Here is a 15,055-nt window from a genome sequence, read left to right as displayed (position 1 = left end):
GTGTTTCAAGAACTGATTGATTTCAAATTATGTTTTTACAAATAGTTTTTTCCCTTTCATTTTAATTAAATTTATTTATTTATTTATTTATTTATTATTACAGATTTTTCAAAAACTGTACATTCTTGAACAAAAAATTTTGGGGGGTGGGAGATTTATTTGTTTTGTTTTGGTTTTGTTTTGTTTTGTTTTGTTTTTTGTTTTTTTGTTTTGTTTTGTTTTGTTTTGTTTTGCTTTTTTGTTTTGTGTTTTGTTTTGTTTTGTTTTGTTTTGTTTTGTTTTGTTTTGTTTTGTTTTGTTTTGTTTTGTTTTGTTTTGTTTTGTTTTGTTTTGTTTTGTTTTGTTTTGTTTTGTTTTGTTTTGTTTTGTTTTGTTTTGTTTTGTTTTGTTTTGTTTTTCTCAGCCTGACTCATTGAACTGTACATTCTTGAACAAAAACTGGTTTCTGGGTGAGAGCCACTGTCAGTCATGCTGCATGTGTGCGTGAGAGTGTGTGTGTGTGTGTGTGTGTGTGTGTGTGTGTGTGTGTGTGTGTGTGTGTGTGTGTGTGTGTGTGTGTGTGTGTGTGTGCGTGTGTGTGTGTGTGTGCGTGTGCGTGTATGTGTGCATGTGTGTGTGAATGTGTGTGAGAGTGTGTGTGCGTGCGTGTGTGCATGTGTGTGTATTGTGCAGAAGTAGTTTTGTCCATGTTGACTTACACTGTCTCTCTCTTCTGGTTCTGTTGTTCTCTGTGGAGCAGATCAATGAGGTAAGAGATCACACTTCATTGGCTCATTTCTGACTGACAGACGCTGATAACCATGTGATGATGATGATGTAGACTGTGATTTGTGCGAAGGCATTTGGCGGCGCTCAGACATCATGCCCGTCAAATGCTTTCTGTCCGTCACGTTTTCCCTGATCATGTGACTCACGTCCAGCATGATGAGATTCGGGACTGAAGGAGCGTCTCCTCATGAGTTTGTCGTTTCTTTCCCGTGTGTTTGTTGTGTTTGATCATCCTCTCACGAACCTTTGTGTCCGTCTTCACGCTTAGTTTAGATAATTTAAAACTTAATATGAATATATTCTATATTACACTTTTTTCAATGTATTTATTTAAAATGAGTGTGTGTGTTTATGCGTGTGATTTTTAAATGTATTTTATTTGATTAAAAGCTTTATATATACTAGTTTAAATTTAAAAATAAAATTATGTATTATATTATTAAAAATATAAAATAGGGTGTCATTTATTTTTCACATGACTGAATATATATGAATAATGTAATATTTTTAAAATTTAAACACACAGTTGCCCATTTTTGTTTTGATGTTCATGCTCCAGATCACCACATAGTCCATTTATGAATTGTTTTATGTAATTGTTTAATAGATTTATAATTCTCAAATCATTTTTATTGGAAATCCAGAAGTCGAATGAATGAAATAAAATGAAAAGATGATATTTAGCCTCTAAAATGCCAATCATGCAAATGATTTCCATTAGTTATGAGATATCATTAGTGAAGTTTCCCAGCATGAATTAATGATGGGAAGGCTGATTAATTATTCGTCTCTGAGGAGTCACATGGTCAAAGGAAGCTGTCGTCATTTATCTGGTTGAGTTCATGTCAAACGGCTCTTCTTCTCCAATAAATTAATAACGGTTTGATTCCATAGGGGGAGAACAGAGGAACTCGTCTAATTAGAAGATGTTTCTACTGTATTGAGTAGAAAAAAAGTTCTTAAAGAAAGAAAAAACAACTGGATTTATTGATTATTCTAGACATTTCCTCTCATATAGTCCAGTAAAGCTCTTCCAACACCGTATGAGCACATGATCATATAGATGATGACCTTTTATTTTTCTGCTTAATTATAAAGGGAAGTTGCATGAAACGAGGCGTGTGCATTTCATTCTGCAGCGTTTCATTTGAACAGAACAGCGGATGAATCCGTGCCGTCGGTGATGCTTGATCATTTAATGGAGTCGTGAGGGTTTCGCTGCAAAACATGATGTTCCTCCTCAGTGTTTCTGTCTCGTTTTCCAGCACAAATATCTAAACATTCTTAAATCAAGATACATTTACTGGACTAGCAAATTATACCTAAAAATATCTATTAAGTCAAGATATTCACCAAATCAATCCAAAATCAGCCAATCAGAAGAGCGTGTGGGCGGAGTCTCTCTGCAATCGCAACCAAATCAATCCAAAATCATCCAATCAGAAGAGCGTGTGGGCGGAGTCTCTCTGCAATCGCAACCAAATCAATCCAAAATCATCCAATCAGAAGAGCGTGTGGGCGGAGTCTCTCTGCACTCGCAACCAAATCAATCCAAAATCATCCAATCAGAAGAGCGTGTGGGCGGAGTCTCTCTGCAAACGCAACCAAATCAATCCAAAATCATCCAATCAGAAGAGCGTGTGGGCGGAGTCTCTCTGCAATCGCAACCAAATCAATCCAAAATCATCCAATCAGAAGAGCGTGTGGGCGGAGTCTCTCTGCACTCGCAACCAAATCAATCCAAAATCAACCAATCAGAAGAGCGTGTGGGCGGAGTCTCTCTGCAATCGCAACCAAATCAATCCAAAATCATCCAATCAGAAGAGTGTGTGGGCGGAGTCTCTCTGCACTCGCAACCAAATCAATCCAAAATCATCCAATCATAAGAGCATGTGGGCGGAGTCTCTCTGCACTCGCAACCAAATCAATCCAAAATCATCCAATCAGAAGAGCGTGTGGGCGGAGTCTCTCTGCAATCGCAACCAAATCAATCCAAAATCAACCAATCATAAGAGCATGTGGGCGGAGTCTCTCTGCAATCGCAACCAAATCAATCCAAAATCATCCAATCAGAAGAGCGTGTGGGCGGAGTCTCTCTGCAATCGCAACCAAATCAATCCAAAATCAACCAATCAGAAGAGCGTGTGGGCGGAGTCTCTCTGCACTCGCAACCAAATCAATCCAAAATCATCCAATCAGAAGAGCGTGTGGGCGGAGTCTCTCTGCACTCGTAACCAAATCAGTCCAAAATCATCCAATCAGAAGAGCGTGTGGGCGGAGTCTCTCTGCACTCGTAACCAAATCAGTCCAAAATCATCCAATCAGAAGAGCGTGTGGGCGGAGTCTCTCTGCACTCGTAACCAAATCAGTCCAAAATCAGCCAATCAGAAGAGCGTGTGGGTGGAGTCTATCTGCACTCGCAACCAAATCAGTCCAAAATCAGCCAATCAGAAGAGCGTGTGGGCGGAGTCTCTCTGCACTCGCAACCAAATCAATCCAAAATCAGCCAATCATAAGAGCGTGTGGGCGGAGTCTCTCTGCACTCGTAACCAAATCAGTCCAAAATCATCCAATCAGAAGAGCGTGTGGGCGGAGTCTCTCTGCACTCGTAACCAAATCAGTCCAAAATCATCCAATCAGAAGAGCGTGTGGGCGGAGTCTCTCTGCACTCGTAACCAAATCAGTCCAAAATCAGCCAATCAGAAGAGCATGTGGGCGGAGTCTATCTGCACTCGCAACCAAATCAGTCCAAAATCAGCCAATCAGAAGAGCGTGTGGGCGGAGTATATCTGCACTCGCAACCAAATCAATCAAAAATCAGCTAATCAGAAGAGCATGTGGGCGGAGTCTATCTGCACTCGCAACCAAATCAGTCCAAAATCAGCCAATCAGAAGAGCGTGTGGGCGGAGTCTCTCTGCAATCGCAACCAAATCAATCAAAAATCAGCCAATCAGAAGAGCATGTGGGCGGAGTCTATCTGCACTCGCAACCAAATCAGTCCAAAATCAGCCAATCAGAAGAGCGTGTGGGCGGAGTCTATCTGCACTCGCAACCAAATCAGTCCAAAATCAGCCAATCAGAAGAGCTTGTGGGCGGAGTCTATTTGCAATCGCAACCAAATCAGTCCAAAATCAGCCAATCAGAAGAGCGTGTGGGTGGAGTCTATCTGCACTCGCAACCAAATCAGTCCAAAATCAGCCAATCAGAAGAGCGTGTGGGCGGAGTCTCTCTGCAATCGCAACCAAATCAATCCAAAATCAGCCAATCATAAGAGCGTGTGGGCGGAGTCTCTCTGCACTCGTAACCAAATCAGTCCAAAATCATCCAATCAGAAGAGCGTGTGGGCGGAGTCTCTCTGCACTCGTAACCAAATCAGTCCAAAATCATCCAATCAGAAGAGCGTGTGGGCGGAGTCTCTCTGCACTCGTAACCAAATCAGTCCAAAATCAGCCAATCAGAAGAGCGTATGGGCGGAGTCTCTCTGCAATCGCAACCAAATCAATCCAAAATCAGCCAATCAGAAGAGCATGTGGGCGGAGTCTATCTGCACTCGCAACCAAATCAGTCCAAAATCAGCCAATCAGAAGAGCGTGTGGGCGGAGTCTATCTGCACTCGCAACCAAATCAGTCCAAAATCAGCCAATCAGAAGAGCTTGTGGGCGGTCTATTTGCACTCGTAACCAAATCAGTCCAAAATCAGCCAATCAGAAGAGCGTGTGGGTGGAGTCTATCTGCACTCGCAACCAAATCAATCCAAAATCAGCCAATCATAAGAGCGTGTGGGTGGAGTCTCTCTGCACTCGCAACCAAATCAATCCAAAATATGACGCTCCATTTCCACATGATCACGTTTGTCTGCATATGTGAGGTTTGATGAGCAGGTTTCAGTAGGTGTGTGTCTCTTCTGAAGTCTCAAAAACTCTTTTTGTCTTGTTTTTCAGTAAAAAAAAAACATCTTAGAGTTTCTTAAGAAGCAGAAGAAGACATGTTGTTCCTCTTATTTTAAGCATCAAACAGCATTTAATGAGGTTTATGGTTAAATAACAACTGTGCATTTTTAATAATGCATCAGTTATTCTTAATTTAAGAATGTTTAGATCTTTTTAATGTAAAACAAGGCAAAATATTGCAGTGAATGTTTTTCAGTAATTTAATTTTGTTAATGATGACCAGCGTTTCTCTGCTGGGATTCGTGCTTTTCACGGCGAGGTTTTTGATTCTCAGATGAGACGGCGTGTGTTTCTCGTCCCCCTGCGTGGAAACGTTCCCAGCTGAAGGACACACGCATCCGAGAGGAATAATTTCTCTCTGTTTAAACAGGGAACGGCGTCTGACCCCCAGCGTGGGACGTCGACCCTCGCCCTGTTCCCTCAAATAATGAACGCATTTTCCTCCCGCTTACAGAACTGAAGAGGATTTTGTGCTTCATTAAGGTAAAGTTTCCGCAGGACTCTCATGCATCTCTGTCTCTCTCTTCTGTGTCTTTGTCTCTCTTTAGAGCTTCTTTGAGGGTCAGTCTGCGCCCTGGGATTCGGCCAAGAAGGATGAGAACCGCATGAAGAACCGCTACGGAAACATCATAGCATGTGTGTATTATCAGTCCTGAAACATCTGTATCATCGAAGCATCTGTGTCAGAATACTCCACCGTTGACCAGTGTGGTTTTGTGCATCTGTACGAGAGGATGATTGTACGACACAGCGTGACATTTCTCCAGATCAGATAAAGACACACACGTTATCTTGACACACGAGCATGAGTGTTATCAGACGTGTGAGACTCTGACGTCTGTCTGTCTCTCTGTAGATGATCACTCGCGTGTGCGGCTGCAGAATCTGGACGGGGAGCAGAACTCTGATTACATTAATGCAAATTACGTTGATGTGAGTACAGAAGCAGCGTGACCTTCTCACAAAGGTCATCACACACACCAACACACACACACATCAAGCCACTCTCACAGGATATGTAGAGCGTGAGTATACACACACACACACACACACACACACAGTTCTCTCAGGACTCTGGCGGAAGCACGATCGGATCAGCAGTGTAAATGATGGAGCGAGGGATGACAGCGGACGAGTGCAGCAGACTTTAGGGACGAACGAAAGCAGTTCAGGACCGAGAGAGATATGCGGAAATGCATTCTGGGTAGTGTTTGATGTTCTCCTGTTGACTGATTTCACATCTGATCCAACAGAATTTAGTCAAAAATGATTTTCTGAAGCTCTAAATAAAGATTACTGCAGCACATTTACAAGAAAACACTATTTTAGTCTTCAAAATTTCACCTTTAATTCAACGTCTTGCTGTTTCTTTGTAATTATTTGTGAAATTTAATAGCGATTTCAGAGTGAAAATTTTTGGCCACAAAGAAGTAAAAAGACTCAATTAAAGGTTGAAATTAGATTCAGATTTATTAAGCTGTGATAAAACCTGTTCTGTTTTGTTACATTTTTATGTTATATGTAACAAAATGTCCTCTGTGTTCAGGTTTGACTAGTAAAATTAATGCAAAAACTGACACTTCAACATCAACATTTCAGACAAAAATAATCTAAACCTTGACAAAAGTAGTCTTTGAGAATGTCTAAGTATAAATCCAAATCCACAACTTAATAAAAATAAGTATGCATGTCTTAAAACCACTATAAGCTACTTTATATAGAACTATACAGGCATCTAGTGGTTACATCATGGCATTACACAAGTTTTTCTTTTTTTACTCCCACCAGATGGCACTAATTTACCTTCAGAAAATTGGATTTTATAGGATTAGTTCACCCAAAAATTAAAATAATGTAATTTGTTACTCATCCTCATGCCGTTCCACATTAATCTTCAGAACACTAATTAAGATATTTTTGATGAAATCCGATGAGGCCTGCATAGCCAGCAATGACATTTCCTCTCTCAAGATCCATTAATGTACTAAAAACATATTTAAATCAGTTGATGTGAGTACAGTGGTTCAATATTAATATTATAAAGCCACGAGAATATTTTTGGTGCGCCAAAAAAAAACAAAATAACGACTTATTTAGTGATGGACGATTTCAAAACACTGCTTCAGGAAGCTTCGGAGCGCCAAAGTCCGAATCATGTTTCGACACAAAAGATTCATAATGATCCGAAGCTTCCTGAAGCAGTGTTTTTCATGCCTCACTGAGCCATCGGATTTCATCAAAAATATCTTAAATTGTGTTCTGAAGATGAATGAAGGTCTTACGGGTGTGGAGCGGCATGAGGGTGAGTAATTAATGACAGAATTTTCATTTTTGGGTGAACTAACCCTTTAAATGCATTGCTATTTTAACACTTTTTAAAAATGTAAAAAATATATATCGGAAAAAACTGTTAATTTCAATGGGGGAAATGGCTAATAAAAATGTTATAAATATTGCATAGTATCATAAAGTACCCTCAAAAGTTTAAAAAATAGTATTGAACAAAAATATATTACATTGGTTTTCCTGAAAAACAAAAAAGTTAAATTTCAAGATCATTTTTGACCATGAATGAGCCACTGAATGAAGAGTTAAACAGCTCAAATAAGAAAGATTTAGTTAATGCATGACTGAGCTTCACTGTCAGATTCAGTTTTAATAGTATCGGTGTGCGTAATTTAGTTTATTTGCACGAGTCTTGGTTTAACGGTCATCAGTGTTCAGTCTTCTCGTCAGTGTGAAGGTTTGCAAACGTCCCCTAACATTACCGCTCTCTGTGTGTAATAATAGCGTCGTTAGTCCGCTCTGGTTATTAGCCCAGTTCAAGAGCCGCACAGATGTAAATGATTCGCTCGTCTCTCTTTGGCTTTATTGCTCTTTATGTTTGCGTTTGTTCAGCGCTCGCAGTCATTATTAGATCAGAGTGTGTGTGTATTGAAGAGGCTCTTAACCGCACCGCTGACGACTCCACGGACGGATGGATGGATGGATGGATGGATGGATGGATGGATGGATGGATGGATGGATGGATGGATGGATGGATGGATGGATGGATGGATGGATGGATGGATGGATGGATGGATGGATGGATGGATGGATGGATGCCACACTTTTTTTTTTTTTTTTTCTTCTCCAGAAGCTTTTTAAACCCCATCCAATAAAGTCTCTACGGCTGCTGCTAAATGTATTTCTCTTTTAGCACATTTGTCTTCATTTGCTCGCTGTTCTCCGGCGTGTCTCTGTGTGCGTGTGTGTGTGTGTGTTTAAGAGAAGGTCAAAGGTCAGATGTTGACCGTCATCACTGATCATTTTCAACTCTCTCTGACACGATTAAACCGTCTGCTTTTGCTGTGTATGTAAATAATCTCTGTTATGATTGGCTGAACTCTCCGCATATGTAATGATTTTGCTGTCAGTGGGTTTCTAATGTTTGTGCTAAACACGTCATAACCCACATTCTTGCTCATTTGTGATGCCAGACGTTTGATAATTGAAAGCAACAGCTTCAGTACTTTGTTTTACAAGCTGAAAATGTTTTCTAAATCATTATTTCTGCTAAATGAATAAATGTATATTTGTAGATTTGCCATTATTTTTTAATCAGCATTATGTCTTCCTCATTACCTCACTGTGACAGACAAGGTTTATGAATATTAAATAGATGTTATTGACATGTAAATGTGGGCGTCATATGTTAATGAGCTTCATAGATGATCAGACAGGAAGTGTTGTGAAGCTAAGAGGAAGTCATGTGATGATGTGATTCTGTGTTTCAGGGTTATCACAGGCCGAATCACTACATCGCCACACAAGGTAAGAGCCTACTCTGTGTGTGTGTGTGTGTGTGTGTGTGTGTGTGTGTGTGTGTGTGTGTGTGTGTGTGTGTGTGTGTGTGTGTGTGTGTGTGTGTGTGTGTGTGTGTGTGTGTGTGTGGGCAGATGCCCAGAGTCCACTGGGTCTTATTTGGTCAGATTGAGTGTGTGCCCTTCACGTCTCCTGAGCGATTAATCAGGTCTGGCTGAGATGGGCGGCACACGAGTGGCATATTAAATAAATGGATTAGCAGAAGTGTGTTTGTCACTCGTCTAATCTGGCCTGCCGAGAGCCGACAGAGACGGCAGACGAGCTCACAGGTTAAAGCTGATGGATGTGTTTGTGCGTGTGTGTGTGTGTGTGAGTGAGTGTGTGTATGTGTGTGTGTTGTCTCTGATGTCATCTCAATCTGCTGGTGTGGTGTGGGGATTTGCATAATTACCTGTTTATTAGAGCATTGCATGCTTCTCTCCTCTGTGTCTCAATTAAAACACACACACACGAGGGTCTAGCGTGTTTCTCTGCATACTAACACACTCTCAGATGTCTGTATATTTGAACTGTGTGTTTAGATATGCAATTAAATCTATAGTATTATCGAAATATTTGGAGTCAGCAAGATTTTTTTAAATGTTTTTGAAAGTTTCTTCTGCATTTATTTGATACAGAAAAATACAGTAAAAGTGTGAAATATTTTTACAATGTAAATCAGCTGTTTTCTATGTGAATATATAGTAAAGTGTAATTTATATCCTGAGATCAAAGCTGGATTTTCAGCATCATTACTCCAGTCTTCAGTGTCACATGATCCTTCAGAAATCATTCTGATATGATGATTTGCTGCTCAATTATCAGTGTTGAAAACAGTTGCTTCATATGTTTGCGGAAACACAGACTCATGCAAACTTCTTCAAATGCATTGTGTTTGAGCGCCCGAGGCGTTCCCTCTTCTTCCTCTTCTCTAATCCCCTCGCTCTCTCCATCACTCCTTCATTAAACGTGTTGCATCTCTAAACTCGAGGCAGTAACGGGTTTAACGAAGGAGTTCAGGATTGGTTTGGACGGAGCGAGAGCGGACAGGGCCTGAACTTCAGGATTCTCTGAGAGCTGCAGCGATACATAATTCATCATCTTCATTCTGAGCTTGACATGAGAGACAGACAGACAGAGTTTCTCTGAGTGAACCGTGGGAACAGAGCCGGTCCTGAGCCGGGGTCGAGCTGTGAGACGTACAGGGAGAAACTGAGGGCTGATGGGAGATTTTTACCTCTGTGCTCTTGTAAGAGAATAATGTATGAACTCTGTCACTGTTGAGAGATCTGACCGGATAAAAGACCATCACTTTCCTCAATGAGAAGAAAAGCTTCCTCTTCTGCTGCATGAGAGATGCTGAATTAATGCTAAATATGAGCAGGTTAAAGGAAGAGTTCAGCCACAAATCATCATTCTGCCATCATCTACTCGCCTGCAAATAAAGTATGACTGCGTATGATCTATATGAACACATCCGACTGTTATTTTAGTATCACTTCGTTAACTACATTAGTTCAATACTTCTGCAGCATTCATTTAAACAGTTACTGATGCATTAATCAAATCAGAAGTTGTATATTATAAGCTACTTTACTATAGTAATAACAGTAAATTATGCATAATTATACTCAACTAACCCTAACCCAATAGTAAGTACATGTTGGTATATTAAAGGGGTCATGAACTGCGTTGTTTTATAATGTTTCCTGAGGCGCATTTATAATGTTAGTATTTACTACATCAAAAATGGTCATAATTTAGAAATAAAAGACATTTTTGCTACCCTGATTTCATCCTCTGATTTGAACGCTGGTTTAAGGGGCGTGTCTCTGTGAGACTTCAGTGTAAACGCCCACTGCTGTGATTGGCTGACATCTTTGCATATGAAATATCCTCACGAAAACTTTTAGCACATTTTTACTATTACAGCTCAAGGTTAGCTAATCGTGAAAAGCATTACGTTTAGATCTATTGCATTAGAACACTGTAGTCGATCACAGACATGTTGAGATCATGAAAACTAATGAATGCTTTCATCATCACTAACAGTGCAAATGTGATGCAACTTAGAGATTCGTTGCATAAAACGGGAGTTTTGCGCGTCAGTCACTGATAAACTCGCGCTGTTTGATTGACAGCTCCAGTGATTGTAAAGGGAGCTTTCTTTGATCGCTTTCTATATATAATTTAATCACAGTGTAAATTTTCATCCTACTGAGAGAAACAAGGTGAAGTTGAGCGTTTAGTCGCTGGTTTCATTTACTGACACACAGACAACGATCATGTGACTGTACATGAATCATTAATATCAGATCAGGCATTAGAATGAACACAGTTACTGACATGTTGTTGCATTACTGTCCTTAAAGTCTGATAATGCAGAAATGCGATTGATTTACCAAAGAATCCACAGTGAAATGAACCGAACACAAATAAATAAAGCTCAACTGAGACATTCACATTGTTGAAAATTAATAATCATATTCCTACATTAGGATCCTTTGAAAGGTAATGTTATTTTAGTCCTGTATCGCTCTTCTCTCCTCCTCATCTCACTGACACATCAGTGGGCGGGGCTAATGCTGCAATTATGAAGTAGGCGGAGTTTCTTCATTGGAGGCGGAGCTTCACCATCTATAGACACATTCCGGGACGAGTCGTTCGGTCTGGTGTCAATAAAAGCTCTTATTGGACTAACATGGACGTTTTCAGTTCTGAATCTGAATATATTCTGATAGTACGATGAGCTCTTTTATATCAAAAGCTCAAGGAAAAGTTGATTTCTCACTTCATGACCTCTTTAATTAACTAGTAATCATGCATCAAAATCGACAAAGGAACAAAACACAACATAAACGTTTCTTAGAAGTTCTTAGAGTACATGTTTTTGGTTGAACTAAGACTTTAATAAGATTTGGGGGGTGTGTGTGTGTGTGTGTGTGAAGCTCAACTGGACTGACAGCTGCATCTCCAAGTCTCAGTAGAGAACATCTCTCTCTCTCTCTCTCTCTCTCTCTCACACACACACACACACACACACACACACACACACACACACACACACACACACACACACACACACACACACACACACACACACACACACACACACACTCACTCTGGCAGTAAGTGCAGCTCTGGACTCTCAACAGCAGCTTGAGCTCACAGTCATTAGATCAATGTAGAAAAAAACAGAAAAAATGAGTAAATCATCAGTAACTTTAACTAAATCAGTCTTCATAGTTATAGTGCTGATAGTCAAATAAGGTGCAAAAAATGAATTTCCTTCTCAGTATATTTGTCTTGTTTTCCAGTAAAAATCTAAACATTCTTAAATCAAGATGCATTTACTGGAGAAGAGAAATGACTGAAGATATGAAGCCTTTTTTAATGAAAAATGGGTCAAAATGAAGTGAGTTTATGATTAAAACAAACAAATCATCTTGTTTTCTCTTTGAATTAAGTTTATTTTTCTGACTCCATTGGCAGATATTTGTTCTTGTTTAAAGCAAAAATGCACTTAATTTCAGTTAACAAGTCTTAATATCTTCAGTCATTTCTCTTCTCCAGTAAATGTATGTATCTTGATTTAAAGGTGCCCTAGAATCAAAAATTGAATTTATCTCGGCATAGTTGAATAAGAGTTCAGTACATGGAAAAGACATACATTGAGTTTCAAACCCCATTGTTTCCTCCTCCTTATGTAAATCTCATTTGTTTAAAAGACCTCCGGAAAACACTCGGGTCTCAACATAACACCGACTGTTACATAACAGTCTGGATCATTAATATGCACGCCCCCAATATTTGCATATGCCAGCTCATGTTTAAGGCATTACACAAGGGCAGCCAGTATTAACGTCTGGATCTGTGCACAGCTGAATCATCAGACTAGGTAAGCAAGCAAGAACAATAGTGAAAAATGGCAGATGGAGCAATAATAACTGACATGATATCATGATATTTTTAGTGATATTTGTAAATTCTCTTTCTAAATGTCTAGTTAGCATGTTGCTAATGTACTGTTAAATGTGGTTAAAGTTACCATCGTTTCTTACTGTATTCACGGAGACAAGAGTCGTCGCTATTTTCATTTTTAAACACTTGCAGTCTGTATAATTCATAAACACAACTTCATTCTTTATAAATCTCTCCAACAGTGTGTAATGTTAGCTTTAGCCACGGAGCGCTATCAAACTCATTCAGAATCAAATGTAAACATCCAAATAAATACTGTACTCACATGATTGAAGCATGCATGACAAACATCTTGTAAAGATCCATTTGAGGGTTATATTAGCTGTGTGAACTTTGTAAATGCACTGTAATGTAGTCGAGAGCTCGGGGGGCAGGGAGCAGGCGAATTAAAGGGGCGGTGCGCTGCCAAAATTAGGGTATAGTTAATGATGCCCCAAAATAGGCAGTTAAAAAAATGAATTAAAAAAAATCTATGGGGTATTTTGAGCTGAAACTTCACAGACACATTCAGGAGACACCTTAGACTTATATTACATCTTGTGAAAAAGCATTCTATGGCACCTTTAAGAATGTTTAGATATTTGAAAACGAGACAGAAATACTGAGGAAGAAGGAGTTTTTGCAGTATTTGTGCTCCAGACATGAATGATTCCTCAGATCATGTTTGGTATTTTACTAAGTGATCAGACTCACTACCAATGCCCTAGCAACCATCTGGAACACCTTAGCAACCACATAACAACACCCTGACGATCAGGGCAGGTTTGAGGTTTTCTCCCTTTTTCTTTCTCTAATTTCTGCTTGATGTTTTGACTGCTTCTAGTTGTTGTTAAAGCAGGTGAGCAGCGCTGCTGTGTGTGTGTGTGTGTGTGTGTGTGTGTGTGTGTGTGTGTGTGTGTGTGTGTGTGTCACTACCATGTAATATTAATGAGCACACAGAGACTTTGTGTCTATCAGTAGGTTTTATATTATGCTGGTTGTAGGAGAATTCAGCAGCTCTCTCTCTCACACACACACACACACTTACACACACATCAGATGAAAAATGGTGTGTTTCCAGAAATGACTGTCAGCATCTCTTGACAGCTGAAGTTTGTGATACGGGATGTGTGTGCAGTTTTTCCCCCTTTTTGGCAGAATCTTCAGACTTCAGCATAAAGTTTTCTCTTGTTTTTTTCTCTCTTTTTTGCTGAAACTTCTCCAATAAGTTTTAGTAGCACATTTGTTTTTCCAGGAAATTTGCAGTTAAAGATATTCTGGGAATGAAGCACCAGGTGCACGTTGGGAACTCTCGACTTTGAGCTCGGAGCGTTTGCTGTGTGTCATTATGAGGGTGTCTGAGAGAAGCTGCTGCTGCTCTAATATTAGTATTTCTAGTTATTATCATCAGTCTGATCTGACCAATATTATATCTGATATCATCAGGTTTTACGCAGCAAACAAGATGTTCTTCCTCAGTCTCATCTAAACATTCCTAACAATAGCAGTGTTTGAGATGTTGATCAGTAGGTGGCGCGGTCCTCAGTCGGCTCAGACGTTCCTCCAGCGGTTCTCTGTCTCTGTCTGAGATCATTCGCTCTGAAACACAGACGCTGGACGTTCGGTGTGTTTTATCATGTGTAAATGTTGAAGACGAGCGTGTGTGTCTCTGACAGGCTGCGGTGTGGCGTTACAAACCCACTCAGCAGATGTCCTGCTCGCCTCCGATCATTCCCATCATCCCCTGAGGCTCGTGGGCAGGCGAAGTGGGAGCGAGTGAAGACATTTGAGACACTGAGAAACACGCGGTTAGCGTTTCAAACTGAGTTTGAACAAGAACCAGTGCCGCTCTCTTCTGCTCTTATCTTCATGTTTGGGTTCTGATGAATATTCTTCAGTGTTCTTGGCAATATACACTACAAAATAATATATTTAAAATAATAGCTTTTAGAAGAGTTCTGTGTTTGTTTGATGGTGATTTTGTGTAAGAGCAACACTTTTAATCACTCAAGTAATTTTCTTTTCAGAGTCGACAATTGATTAAACACAATATTAATTCAGATTAATTGGTTCCATAATGGAATAACTCCCATCCGTGTTCAATTATGCTGAACACAATGAAGGTCTGATGTGTGTGTGTGTGTGTGTGTGTGTGTTTTCTCTGCAGGACCGATGCAGGAGACCGTCATTGACTTCTGGAGGATGGTGTGGCAGGAGAACACGGCAACCATCGTCATGGTGACCAACCTGGTGGAAGTTGGCAGGGTGAGTGTGGAACGGTGATGATGTCATGATGACCATGTGCTTCTGTGCTCTTGTGTGTTACGAACACCTGCATCTCAAATCAGTGTGTGTGTGTGTGTGTGTGTTTATCGGCTGGTGCGAATGTGTTTCTGTCCTCCGTCCGTGTCTGAAGTTCAGATGAGTGTGTGAGATCGACTCCCTGAGGATCACTTGCTGAGTAAATGATGCATTCTGGGCTTCATCAATGTGAACTGGCCAGAAACTAATCAATGGAGCTCATTATCAGACA

At 40.1% G+C, this 15,055-nt stretch overlaps 1 protein-coding gene across 8 annotated transcripts in view; it reads left to right on the top strand.

Moving 5' to 3' along the window:
* The window catches only part of si:ch1073-391i24.1 (receptor-type tyrosine-protein phosphatase mu), a 217,712-nt gene that overhangs the window by 171,370 nt on the left and 31,287 nt on the right, over positions 1-15,055 (top strand). For all 8 annotated transcript variants that reach the window (XM_067361858.1, XM_067361856.1, XM_067361855.1 and 5 more), the window contains 4 exons: positions 5,268-5,355; positions 5,576-5,652; positions 8,496-8,532; positions 14,690-14,787. In XM_067361858.1, coding sequence (XP_067217959.1) covers positions 5,268-5,355; positions 5,576-5,652; positions 8,496-8,532; positions 14,690-14,787 — 300 coding nt within the window. The remainder of the gene's footprint in view (positions 1-5,267; positions 5,356-5,575; positions 5,653-8,495; positions 8,533-14,689; positions 14,788-15,055) is intronic.

The sequence above is a fragment of the Chanodichthys erythropterus genome, chromosome 16, assembly GCF_024489055.1.
Source record: "Chanodichthys erythropterus isolate Z2021 chromosome 16, ASM2448905v1, whole genome shotgun sequence".
Taxonomy (NCBI): domain Eukaryota; kingdom Metazoa; phylum Chordata; class Actinopteri; order Cypriniformes; family Xenocyprididae; genus Chanodichthys; species Chanodichthys erythropterus.
Note: the sequence above shows the minus strand (reverse complement) of the source record. Positions and strands in the feature narration are given on the sequence as shown.